At 36.3% G+C, this 14,237-nt stretch overlaps 1 protein-coding gene across 1 annotated transcript; it reads right to left on the minus strand.

Annotated features, from left to right (window-relative positions):
- Positions 1-15: 15 nt before the first annotated feature.
- Positions 16-13,404, minus strand: def8 (differentially expressed in FDCP 8 homolog). The gene is made up of 12 exons (XM_085268532.1): positions 13,263-13,404; positions 12,016-12,138; positions 6,509-6,603; positions 6,236-6,385; positions 4,888-5,029; positions 4,406-4,570; positions 4,079-4,206; positions 3,388-3,501; positions 3,100-3,180; positions 1,578-1,718; positions 1,273-1,382; positions 16-964 (listed from the first exon to the last, which is right to left on the minus strand). Exons 2-12 carry the CDS (start codon positions 12,122-12,124, stop codon positions 868-870), a joined length of 1,332 nt encoding a protein of 443 aa, XP_085124658.1. The 5' UTR covers positions 12,125-12,138; positions 13,263-13,404; the 3' UTR covers positions 16-867.
- Positions 13,405-14,237: the final 833 nt, after the last annotated feature.

Here is a 14,237-nt window from a genome sequence, read left to right on the forward strand (position 1 = left end):
ATATATATATATATATATATCTGTTGCCAATACAGTACACATATTTGAAGTTATGTTTTCAGTGATTGTATGTATACACATTAATTTTTTTGTTCACCTATACCATTCGGTACGGTGCAAATAGGAAAAGAGCTGAAAATAAACAGTTAAGGCCTGAAAATCTACATAATTGAAGACTTTATGAAATATCAACAGATCAATATATTGGTTCTAAATAAACAGCAATTGAACTCATAGAAAATATGTCCAAAAAGGGGAGATGGGTAAGTGGCAGTGACCAACTGGTCACACAGTCTAACAGATTTAATCCCATTTTAAACTATGTCAACATATAGCTTTTTTTGTGCAACATCACCCATCTGAACCTAATAAACTGAAACTTGGACATGGCAGCACAGGAACTGGATGCTGAAAGGCATATTTTTGGCGATTTTCTTATTGGACGCTGGGCTTCTAAACTTTAAAATTCTGATATATGGCAACTTTAAAGTTCAGCATTATTGGCAGTTTGGATTAAAGTAGTTGAGGCTTGTAACAGTAAATATACAATTTCTGCATGCATAACCACCTACTGATCAGGTGGATTTTTTCTCTACAGAGCATTTACTTGTAAATTTAGAAACACACACCAACATTAAACATACACGCAGTGGTTTGTACATCTAAGTTCTGTAGGAATGCAAAGGTTTGATAAAAATATATTAATTTCCAGATGAATTTTAAATACCCTGCCTCATAATGCAGTGCACAGGAAAAACAAAAGTCAGAGCATAATCATAAAACAAAATAAAGAAAGATTGTGGTTTTTTTTTTTCCATAACGAAGCAAAGTGCAGCATCCACTTAAATCCCAGGGTCCTTTCCAGAGTTAGCTTTCTTTCACATCCAGCTCCTCTTCATCCTGCTTACGCTCAGTCATTCGTGCACATCGTGGACAAGTTGTGGAATTGTCAAAGTAACAATCTCTACAGAGGTACACAACAAAAAAACATCAACATTCATGTCAGTTTGGTTATTTCTTTTAGTAACAGTTTAATAATTGGGAAATCATAGTGCTTTGCAAATTGAAGTACCATTTGTTAAACAGAAATACTCCTAATTACCACTTTAGCAATGGAATTTGAAGGTATGTTATTCTGAAGATCTGTTTTATTATTGGTATCTCCACTCAAAACTTTTATACAAACAATTTCCTTTTATCAATTAATTTTAAACACTTCACAAAGAGAAAATTTGCTGTATTTTTGAGCCCAAATCGTTGGTGATGACTAACCTGTGAAAGACAGCAGAGCAGTCATGGCACACTGAGGTGTGACTGTCAAAGGGGAACAGGATGTCTCCCTCCTTGCAAAGCTCACACACAAATCCTTTGGCCTGACAGCGCTACAAATACACACATGGACAGCACAAACCATTAATATGGCACAGAAAGATACAATGATATCAACAAATACTAAAAACATTTCAGCCATATATTAGTACATGGTGAATTTGCAAGTCCAACACAGCCCCTCTTCTTCATGATATAGTTCAACAGTGCCATCAGTAGGGAAGTTTGTGCTTTATGTATGAGCTCACCTCGCAGTCTAGTTTGATGTGCTTAGCAAATGTGGTGTGGATCTCTGTGAGGGAACAGCTCAGTCTGCCAGTGGAAATGTCAATCAAATCCTGTAGTGAGTACATGTCGTCGTTCTCGACAAAGTGTTGGCGATCTTGTAGCTGGAAAATATAAATGCAAAAAAAGGAAATGGGCAACTTTCATATTATGAGACTCAACTCTTTAGTGCAAAAAAAGGATATCAGACTCAAGCATAGTTTTAAACATATTATTTATTTATTTTAACAGTAGGGAAACATTTTAAAACAATTCAAACTGACAATTCATAAAAATATGTTTAGTATAGATTAAAACTGAGCTAATACAGAACTTGAGATCACAAGAGTCAATTTAATTTATGCAAGCTAATTAGTGATATCCAGTGGCTCACCCGACTGTACATCATCAGCCTTCTTTAGTTCAGTACTCTTCACTTCTATCACATGGTGGTGCTGTTTTAACATACTGCTAATAGGCTGCCTGTGTCAGTGCTTCCATTTGCATTTTTCTAAATGGTAAGTAAATTGATAGCAAGTTTTCCAAACTGGGTTGTTTACATTCTTGCTAACTTTGAAGGGTTAAATTGTAAACTCTGATCATCCAGTGGAGACTGAAACAATATTAACTGTTTATAATATGATAATGAAAAAAAAAACTTTCTTAATGCACATGTTTGTTTGTACAAATACACACACGCTTATATACAGCTGAGAAAAAAAGGCCTAGTCTAAATTTGTAAATGCCAGTTTAAAAAAGTTGAGGCTATCAGTTCTTCATCCCAACCTTATATGAAAAGAATCTATTAGCCTATTAGACATTGGGCAATTACAAGATAATTTTATGATTTACATGCAGAATTGTCTAATAGGCTAATAGTATTGCTTGGATCAGGTTTAATTGAGATAATTTATTATAACTAGATAACGTTTCTGCTTGAAAGCAAGTCCTTGTTTTACCCAATAAAATTCAGTGTTGGTCAAGTTACTTGAAAAAAGTAATCAGTAACTAATTACTGATTACTTCCCCCAAAAAGTTATCCTGTTACTTTACTGATTACTTATTTTCAAAAGTAATTAATTACCTAGTTACTTAGTTACTTTTTAAAAACACGATTTACAACCTGAATAGGTGATAAAGCGATAGATCTTTCAGCCCAATTCTACTTTTGTACTCAGTACTTCCACGCTTTAAACGCTGCACGCTCATACTCTCTCCCACACTCGATATATTATCCATTGTTGATCTGTACACAGCTGTTGTCACGAACGTCGCTTACATCACTGTCATGAGACATTCTCGCAAAAAATCACAGTTTTAGTAACGCAGCATGCTTACGTGAAAGTAACAGTAATCTAATTACCGTTTTTGCAATAGTAATCCCTTAAGTTACTCGTTATTTGAAAAAAGTAATCAGATTACGCGTTACTGCCCATCTCTGATAAAATTTACTAAAATCTACTAAAAAATTACATCTTAAACCTCTGACAATAAAAAGTTACTGACCTGTAGTAGCAGCCGAGCTTCCATTGCCTCCTTGCAGGTGATAAAATAGGGTTTCATTAACAGAATATCTTGACGAAGTTTCTGTGGGAGAAAACACACACAAACATTTCTGTCACTCTTAGTGAATGGAGTGACTCACCCACTTGCCTGTCCTGGCAACACTGAATGAAGAAAAAAAAAAATTTAGGGATAGGTTGGCTGACAACACAACTGTGAAAGTAATTATTTATTTAAAACAAGTCTATTAAAAATAAGCTGAAAAATAAACTTCAATGGGAAGCTACCCACCCTGATTTCAACCAGTTCCTCCACAAAGTTGAATAGCAGCGGGTTTATTTCTTTCAGCCTTAGCACGGGGCGTGACATCATCAGGGCCAGGTAGCGCATTGAGGAGCGACAGACCTGAGATAGAGACACTATCAGAACACAAACTGGCTCAATACGCCCTCAAAACACACTGACATACCTTCATCATAAGACAGTGAGCTTGGTTAATCCTGCACTGGTCGACAGCTTTAACGAGTAAATGTGCATCATCTGATTCAAATTCACAAACCTCGCCCTGCACTGGGATGATTTTAAAAGTAGGTCACATGCCACCAGATAAATGATTCTACCAGACACGGGAATGTAATTGAGTTGAGTGACATATAAATAACATTAATCTGACTTCCCTTGAGTAAATTTTTAAAACCTGGGGAAACTTCTTTAAAGGATGGTTTCACAGTTTTGTAGTACTCTAGTAAATTGAGTTAATCAGTGGAATGTCCATGCGTGATATGCATGTATATGTATACGATTCTGTCTAACTTTGATGTAAAGCAGTAGCATCCACTAAATAATATTAAAAGCACATTTACAAATTCTAGCCTCTTTCAGTCCAATCAAAATGTTCAGATAACATGTTAATGAAATTTAGTTTACACATTTATAAATTTTATTTTCATGTGCTGAGTGTATCTGCGGTTGTTGAGGTTACCTTCCTTGATTCAAACTCCCAGTTGTGGATGACACGAGCTGGAATGACAGCCGTGTCATTCCAATGACATGTGCTGCAGTAATACTGGCCAGTGTAGTCACACTGTCTGGCTTCACTAGGTACGCCCCCTGCAAGATAAATACAAAAAAGTACAGTTAAACTATAAAACAAAAGAACATGTACACATCACCAAAATGCATTTAAAATACTATAGAAAACATAAATATCTAAATTTTCCACAACTAAGGCAACCAGAGGTCGTTTTATATATATATATACACTCCTAATTGGGCTAACCAAACATAAACACATTGAATTTGTACTCACTCAGTGAAATTTGTGCACGACATTCTGCACAGCGGTAATCTTGCCGGTCTAGTCCTATTTCAGGACAAATACTGAGCTCGTACTCAGACTGGTGGCTGACCTTTGACCTGACACAGGGTTTAGTGATCAGATTCATACACTTACTATGGCAACGATAATAGCATCCTGAAAAAAGAAAGAGATAACTTCAAATTATAATATATAGTTTTGTTTTCGCCATCAAGATTACTCATTGTCTCACCTGTCACTGGTTCAGACAGAAACATTTCATACAACAGAATGGAAGTTAAGCCTATTTGAACTAGGGGGCAAATGGATTGCACAGATCTCTAATTACCTTCTGAGTGTATTAAGGCTTGAGAGCACAGCAAATGATATTAGAAGTCTGAATTTTGAGCAGTGTTAACAGAAATGTTTCAAACTTTTGGGAACTAAACTTTCGGTAATCTTACAGCGCTCTACCAGTATCTACTATGTCTCACCTGTGCAGGTATACCAAGTCTGGATAAGGCCCCAGATAATAGTGCTACACTTATCACAGGTCTGTTTCACACTCTTGCTCTTTTCCTTGGAGAAGCGGTGTTCCAGTAGGACTCTCAGATTAGGCTCATCTTCCTCTGGATCCTTTAAAATGATGCATGCGAAAAACAGAACACACAAAACATGGCTGTAACACTGTTTTGTGTACAGCTGCAAGAGATAGCAACCTATGTGCAATTAAGTTTGTTTACACTTACACTACCTTGTGTTTTGTATAGCCTAAACAAAACTGATGGGAATGCATAAAAAAACATCAAGGATTAATTTCCTGATGTATGAAACTCTTTTGATTCACAAAACTTTTCTGCTGAACTTGGACCGGAAGGCATAACAGCGGTCTTACGATGGAATTTGAAGTGCTCTGGGTAAATTTCATAGATAGAGATATAATTTGAGTTGCTTCACATGATAAAGTTCAAAATGAAAGAGATTATGGATGTTAAGAATCAAGCTAAGCAATTGGATATGTTTCACTGCTTTATTTAAAAAAAAAAAAAGAAGAAGAAGAAGAAGAAGATTCCTTTGTCCGTTATTATCACCGTGACTTATTCTTTAACATTTTTATTATGTTACAGTGTGACACACTGCCTGTGTGTTAAAGTGCTCTTGTTAGTGTTTAAGTGTTGTTAAAGTGAAGAAACTGTCAAATTGTTAAGACATGGGGGGTGACTTCAGAGTAATCTTTCTTGGTCAACCGGGATCTTGCTATTGGAAACAAACTAATGCACTGAAAAACAAAGCCAGATGATAACTGATACTTTCTTTACTGTTGATGAATGGGCTTGATTAATGAGCTTGTTTATTTGAAAGCCCTTTAATACACTAGACTGTAAAACTTTGTTTTCTATCATTTATAAACAAAAAAGGGAATTTATGCAAACTCTTCGCCAACTCTTCTCCAAGAATGTCTGCAATGCATTTTCACACATTTCATAAAGGGCAAAATACTCAAATCAAAGCAGTTTGGAGTGTTTTAGATGTTTTCCTACCATAGTTATCACCCTGTATACTTACAGGCCCAACATGATCACTAAGAATCTCCTCCTCCTCTGACATCAATCCTCCACACATGGTCACTTCTCTAAGGGTTTCTTAAGAGTTCAACTTGATTTTAAGGTTTTGACCTTACTAAGTCTTTCAGATGACATTATAATTTAAAACTATATTAATAAAACTGAACTTTGCATTTGTACAGATTTCCATTAATATTTAAAGCCTGTTACACTTATCCAAGAACACACAACTACAATATAATGTCATGCCCTTCTCAATTTTCCCCTCAGTCCCAACCTTAAGTTCTTGCAGTTTGAGGCGCAGGTGGATAAGTTTCACTACATTGTCTTTTTGTCTCTCTGAATGCTCTGGCAGCTCCAAGATCAGCTTCTTACATTCTTCTATTGCCAGTTTAAGCTGTTCAATGTCTGATGCCACAAAAGAACCCTGTAACATGATATGAAAATGGAAGACAAGGAAGTTTCACATTTTACAGTATAAACAGTTAAATTGAAAGTGATAAATTATTTTTACTGGGTTACAAATCAGAAAAACGTAAGGAGTACTTACCACAGGCCTTGAGAAGTGATCCTCAGCTAGACCGAGGTCCATGGTTCGATCTGAACTGTGTGTTCTGGTCCCAGGGAAAACCTCAGGTCTTGCTTCTAAATTGAGGAAAACATGGCATAAAGCGCTGTTCTTCTTGCAAGCATACACACTACATTCTGGCAAGTGCACTCGGTCACGCTTGCTAATTTCATCCACATGACTATTGTGGAATGAACTTTGAGTTGCTTTATTACTGCTTTATTACTGTCACATTTACATGTCTGCAACCAATCTCTTTCACAATTATTCGTTCTGAATGTGTCGAAATTAGTTAAACCATCCGACATCCCAGGGCTAGCGATTTTTCCAGTCGGGCTACCAAAATCCATCTCAGCCCTGCCTGTCGGGCTATCATAGGAAGGAAAAATATATGTCAATGCTTCTGCATTCTTTCGCAAATGTATCTGGGTAATTTTGTCATTGGCATCAATGAGTCACTGTCAATATGTGACATATTGAAATGCCGTTTGAATTTGTGCTTTTTTTGCGTTCACTTTCACGTTGCGATCGCATGAACTGTGTATAGAGAGCGGCAGTACTGATTGGTGAGTGACAGATTAATTGCGCACCAATTCCTCTGGCATCGTCTTATCAATCGTTAGCTTGCTATTCAAACATGACAAGTAAAATCTCCCGCAGCAAGCTTAAACATGTGATAGAGGTTGATTGCGCAGAGAATCACTGACCGTTATGTAAGTACGTGTGTAAAAGCAGATGGATTTACGCAGGTATTTTAGTTCTGCAGAGCCAAATAAGACAGTTCAGGGTGAAGAAGGGAGAGCCAAAGAAAAGCCTACCACAAAACAGAAAAGTTATTACAAATCAGACGATGAAGCAAAAAGAAAGCGCAGCTTTTTTGGTTTCATGGACAAAATAATTTCTGTGGCTGGAATATGATAAGCTAAGTAACATAATGTTCTGCCGGGTGTGTCGTGAGTTTCCCTCAAATTCTGAGTCGGCAAGTGCCTTTGTTACTGGGACCAGTAATTTTAAGAAAGACCCCATCAGAACCCATGAGAAATGCAAGAAATGCATTATTGCTCAGTCTGCAGTATCGTTCCCAGAACAAACACCAATTTCAAAAAACATACTAAAAATAAACCAAGCACAACAAGAAGTCCTGGAAAATCTGTTTAGAACAGCGTACTATGTTGCAAAGAGTGAACTACCATTGGCAAAATTTAGCAGCCTTTGCAAACTTCAAAAGGCAAATGGCCTAGATCTCGGTTCCACTTACCTGTGATTTCAGTGGAAATTTCAAAATCAGGATCTGACACACACTGATTCATGTCCTACACAGTTCTTACAAGTTCATAGAAATTTCTGTTCAATTTGAACCAAATATTTGAGTTGATGATTGTAATTTTTATACAGTTGTTGTAATTTGTGTTTTAACTATTTTTTGATTGATGTTTTGTTTCCTTTACAATATAATATTGTAAAGGAAACAAAACATTAATCTTTTTTTTTTATTTGGGCAACTTAAATTTATTTTGGACTACCAAAAACGAAGAGTGCCTGCCCGAAGGGCTACCAGGGATTTTGAAATTCTGCGAGCCCTGTATGACTTGTACTTTTGTTTAAAAACAACAACAACAAGAACAACTTTGTATAGAATTTGTGTTTTACCAATCTCAATTTCTTTCATACAGTTTAATAATTGGCACTAGATGTTGGCAGAATGATCCAAATATCAATATTATTGATGCAAATGCTGGCCATGGCATTAGACAGATACTAGTGTGATAGGATCGATGCTTCGTTTCTATCCTCCAAGTTCAGTATGTAGCCTACTGAATTGCGTTAAATAAATGTTTGTTTTTTTATAGTTTAGTATATTTTAAATTTAAAATATACTAAACTATACACTATATGCTACTATACTAAATTAACATTCATAAAAATATACACAAAATATATACTTTGTGTTGACTGTCACATCTATTTTTTCATATATAACATATTTAATCAACAGAAGTTCACCCAAAGTGCTTTAGAGACAGCACATTTACATTACTGGTCTTCAAAAAACCCCAAGTTTCAAGATACATGAAAATCTGAAAGATGTTTTTATCTATGTGTTATGGTGGAAAGTAAAATTACAGTGACAGTGATTAAAATGTGATCAGCATTAGCAAATTAATGACAATTCTTCTCATAAATGATTACGCACTAGCCTGGCCTACATAACCTGTCTACAAGTTAAAACTATCAGTATCAGTACTGATATCAGCAATAACTGGCCCTGCATTTACTTGGTGTAAATACATCAATATCAAAATTCGCGCAGCAGTAATTGACACCAACACTTTCACAGTCTGATCAATATCCATTCTTTACTCAAACTGATGTTTGGCATTTTCATCTGTTACAATACAAGTCTGAATTTAAATTAAAGCAAGTGACAAATTAACATTTAAAGTGCAGTGAGAGTAAACTTTCAGCTATCCATACTGACAACTGAGATTATTCTGATGAAGTGAAAAATTAGTAAACAGAACTGAATGATGGAATTTAAAGGTTGAACAAATTCAAATATATTTAAAAAGATTAAGTCAGTGTTTAGCTATTCAAATAATGTTTAATAAACTAAAAGAATCACATTATACAAACAGTGTTGTTACCTGCGTACACCTCTGAACAAAACATGTTGAAGGAATTCAGCCTTGTAGTTCCCAATAGACTCAGAGTAATGAGGCACCGTAGAATCAGAACAGCTATCAGTGAGTCATTCTTGCTCATCAAAAAGCAAAAAGTGTATTTTTCCAAGTCCTAAATTACAGGAAGTGTTACTGAAGTACTGCTTACTCCCATGCGTTTCATTTCCTCTACTTCAGCTACAGCATTTCCAACTTCCTTTTCCTTAGTCACAACAGACCAGTGTCCTTGCTCCTTATGCATTAGCAGGATCTGCCCTACATTACAAGGAAACTATTAAACTAAGTGCACAAATTGAGCTCAATCATTCAGGTAGGGAAATCTCAAAAAGTTGACTCTGTTCATCTGGATGTAGCGTTTTCCATAGGAGAAATGTTTCGTCACTCATCCAAGTGACTTCTTCCGTCTCAGCTGACTGCTTAATGATCAAGAAACTGACCTCACAGCCCATGTTTGTCAGTGGTGCTAGTTTCAGTTATTATGCAAATGTCCTGTTTATACGGTTGGGAAAACCTGCTGAGACTGAACAAGTCACCTGGATGAGTGATGAAACGTTTCTGCACAAATTAACTTTAATGAGGGATTTATTGCCTATACAGTAACTGAGATATACTGCTTGTGTTTTTGAAAAGGAAGCAAACATACATAGTGACATTAAGAAAAAACTGGAACCATGAATGCAAAAAAACCCCACTTCCCACTGCAACAACAAACTGTTTTAGAAAGGTAAATGCCAAGATCACAAATACCACTCGCTGTAATGCAGCCGCAAAGCATCACAAAGCCACCACCAGGCTATACAGATGGCTGTATAACTGCAACTTTAGCTTCCCGCAATTAAATGAACATGATTGAGCAATATTTAAAATGTGTGCGCTCCCAATTAAAATCCAAAGTAAAAACAAATCAAGCACTGTGATTGGCACATGCCTCCATGTGTTAATCACAGCTGTTGGCGGTTCCTGGACTAATTTGGAGTAACACTATGTTGAAAGACAGATATGAAGAGCTTGTCCCTCAAAACATCATCATCTGTTGCTTGGGAATCCTTTGGATTTAGCACAAGTGTCCTGGAACAAATCATATGGAGCTACTTCTATGTGTCTGTACTGCAAAGCAACACAACTTCAATCACCTAAAAAGACACCAAAAACTGCAGTAAAATTCATGCATGAAGGCCAAGAAAACCATTGCAGTGCTTGCTAGCATGAATCATTCAGTACCATTGCAGACATACACCACGTGTGCCCACTAAAGAAGTTGAGTAACAAATCTTTCAGGAAAATGGTAAACTTACTGCGCAAACCATATGTTATCCTGTCATGCAGTGTCCTGATAATTTTGTTTAGTTAGGTTTTGGTACTGGTTTTTTTCTTTTAAATATTTGTTATTTTTCTTTAAAGATAATTTAGGTGAATAAAAAGGACCAATTTTATTTTCATGCAAAGATCTGGACAGATGTGAAGATAGGAAAGCAGTGTTGTGGTTACATGTGATCTCAATCCATCCATCCACTGTCTTCCACTTATAATTGTCAGGGTCATGGTGGGGGCTGGAACGTATTCCAGCTACCATAGGGCGAGAGAGGCAAAGCACACCCAGGACAGGTCGCTAATCTGTCACAGGGCCAACACATAGAGACAGACAACAATTCACACTCACATTCACACATGAGCAATTTAGAATTACCAATTAACCAAACCCCACTAACTGCATGTCTTTGGACTGTGGGAGGAAGCCAAAGTACTTGGAGAGAACCCACACAAACACAGAGAAAACGGAAAAGGGACAAGAACACTCCACACAGAAAGGCCCCGGCCAGATGGTGGAATCAAACTCAGGACCTGTGGTGTTAATCACCACACCACCGTGCTGCCCCTGTGCGATCTCAATATTAGTCAAAATAATCATAATCAAAAAATTAAAATAATCTTGATTATCAGTTGTCAGTGCTGGGGAGTAAAGGAATACATGTTACCTTATGTATTTAAAATAGACTGCAGACTGTTAAGACTTGATGGATAGCAGTAACAATAATCATGTGAAGTTCTGAAAGCAGTCTATGAACTAAACTCAGCTAAAGCCAGCTAACAATGTTAGCTCGGTGGCGAGTAGCCTTCAGTAATAGTAATAAATCACAGAGCATTAGCGCAATAATGTAGATGTGAAAGGCATTACAATATATTAATCCAAAGTATTTAGAATACGTTACTCACATTGAGTAACGTATTACATTGCAAACTACATTTTTGGGCATGTATTCTGTAATCTGCAGTGGAATTTGAAAAGTAATCTTCCAAGCACTGTCAGTTGTGCAGCCCTAATTGTATTTCTCTCCATCACTCCATAAGTACTGTTGCCATTGATTTTCTGTCCAGTTCTTGTGCAATTTGTAATTTTCTCAGTGTTTTCCTTTATTAATAATGGCTTCTTTCACTGAGACCATTTCTGACGACGCTTCAGCAAACAGCAGATACATCACTGGAAGACCAGATGCAATTTTTTTGTATATTCAACTTTTTTCCTGTCTATCAAACTAGTCACCTTTTACAGGCACGGCTAAATTCAAAATTTGCATCATCATGATAAAGAGATTTAAAAAATGTTAAATACGCATGTGACGATGAAGGAAGACAGTCAGAGAAATCGATCAGTGTGAGGTGTAAACTCTGTCTATATGGCTTAATACTAAGATGAAGCAGGCAAATGAAAGACAACAAAGAAAACAATGTATATTATTTTCCTGAATTTAACTACAGGTGTGAAAGCAATCCTTAGACAGTTGTATCATAACTTGTGGCAAACCTCACCATGTTGCGGGGGTGTTTTGTCTCCTTGGGGACCATCCTCTTCCTCTCCACGATCAAATGGATTGAGGCGGGTTTGGCGAAAAAGTGCAAGTCTCTCATCATACTCCATTTTATTGGCTACATCTAAGAAAGACAAACAAAACAAAGCAATTGTCTTCTCTTGGCTTTATGTATTGAAACATTACGAGGAATCTCAGTTTCCTTTCAGAAGGAAGCTGGTTAGCCAGTGTTTATACTTGGTTCGGCTTACTGTGCAGTGATAGACATTGTGTTGACATTTACTTGGTCATGAGCTGTTCATGGGTCATAACTCTCACTAAGAGCCCAATGGTTTCAAGAAAAATAAAGGCAAAATATGTTCTGCATGTTACAAGCAGAAATATGAATCCGTGCACATCTTTAACTTCGTTCAAATACATAATACATAGTCCTGAATGAGAGTTATACCAAGGCTACTGCTATTTTATACTTGCAATTTAGGTCAGATCTTAAAAAAGATTTAGTCTTACACATTACAGAAAAAGTTCCTTTACATCTAAAATGAAACAAAATCTACTTTTTCATCAGATCCTCCCTACCTCACAAAACTCTTTCAAACTTTCAAACTCCACATCCATATGCTAGAATACCAGAGAATACAAATGTCCTGTTGAAAATTGTAACCATAACGAAGGAAACTCTGATACATAATTAAAGGGTTAAGGGTAGTAGTAATTGTAATTTAATTCCATGTAGATTTTATGAAGCTACACTAGAGACAGCCTGACAGGTACACTAGCACTCCCTTTGGCTGGTTAATTACCATTAAGTCTAATTTTCACTGAGGCTGAAGATGCATGAATCTCAGTGGTATGTGTAAGCTCTACTTCAACAGTCAACAAAAACACGCCCTACAGACATTTTATGGACGACTTAAGTAAATAAGGTCAAACGAGGTAACACTGCAAATACTGAAAAGACCGAGAAACGTTAAGTTGGAGCTTTATTTCACTAATTATTACCACTTAAGGATGATGCTGCAGTAAGTCATAATGTGCTAAGAGGTAACCTTAATGTTATTTCGTTCATCACAGCTAAACAGCTTAACAGGGCGTTAACAGGGCGCTAAAAGGGCAAGTCCATATCCAAACACGGATGTCAACAAACAGCTAATGCTAGCTAGCTAACAAGCTTTTAAACCAGCAAGTCGTCCGTTGATTTGATGCTAATGTTTGGTCATTAAAGCGGCCGTCTAGTTGGAAGCTTACCCCGTTGTTGAACGAATTTATCAGCAGCAAACTAGCAGCTATATTATAATATAATAATATATTTTGTGGACGACGTTTATGATGAATATAGACAGCCGTCCCCGTTTTGTTTTGCCTTTGTCATGGGTAACATCACACAGGGGGAAAAAAACGTCAAGTCATACTTCGTCAAAGTAGCGAGTTCCGGCGAGATTTTCAAAATAAAAAAATAACCATTGCCATAATGAAGTAGTGTAGAAGAAATAAAAGAAACTCAAGTGGTAAATAAAGGCTACATTTAAAGCGACATCTGTATTTGCAACTTAGTAAATATGTTTTGACACGTGGTATACCAATATAGATTACTGTTAATGGTGTAAAATAAAGCGGTACCTTTAATTTGAAAAGAAACATCATCCTCAGTTTTTCTCATTTTATGTGATTTTAGGTACCTTCCAATTAATTTCCTCAGTAAGATCCCTTTAAAAGTGCTGACTGCATGTCTTTTTCTTTTTTATACACATCATCTAAATATAATCCTTAAATGAATTATTAGTTGTACTGATAATGAAAGAAATGTCATATAAATAATACTTTTCTCCACAACAAATACAATATAATTCTCCTAAATGGCAGTTAAAATTATTATTATTATTTGTTTGTTTGACCGCTGATTTTATAGTTCCCTTTGGCTTTTCAGTGGCTTTTGTTTGCTTGAAGACAAGAATGATTTGTGTAGGAAATTCCATTTCAAACTCCTCATTTTAAACTGGGAATTTTTGGATTCATGCAAGGACAAAACGCGTTTCATGCTGCTTAGCTCAAGGGTACAAAAAATGAGGTCACATATTACTGGGGAAATAAATTATTACAAATTTAGCACCTGAACACTGCACTCTGCAAAACCATATGTTATACTCATCTAATGTCATTTTCATAAACTGTCCGTTTTAAATACCACAAAAGGATTTCTGAAAAATTAGAGTTAGTGACTGG

The sequence above is a fragment of the Mchenga conophoros genome, linkage group LG1, assembly GCF_057382185.1.
Source record: "Mchenga conophoros isolate Kocher_MC1m ecotype Shallow Benthic linkage group LG1, M_conophoros_male_GT1.1, whole genome shotgun sequence".
Lineage (NCBI taxonomy): Eukaryota > Metazoa > Chordata > Actinopteri > Cichliformes > Cichlidae > Mchenga > Mchenga conophoros.

Bases quoted from the DNA above. Each gene is read 5' to 3' on its own strand.
- def8 (XM_085268532.1), bottom strand. From the start codon at position 12,124: ATGGAGTATGATGAGAGACTTGCACTTTTTCGCCAAACCCGCCTCAAT. The intron at 5,030-6,235 runs GTTGGGACTGAG...ATCATTTTAAAG, and splicing joins TCAAACTGCAAGAACTTAAG to GATCCAGAGGAAGATGAGCC. The intron at 4,207-4,405 runs GTGAGTACAAAT...TTTATCTTGCAG, and splicing joins TCGTGCACAAATTTCACTGA to GGGGCGTACCTAGTGAAGCC.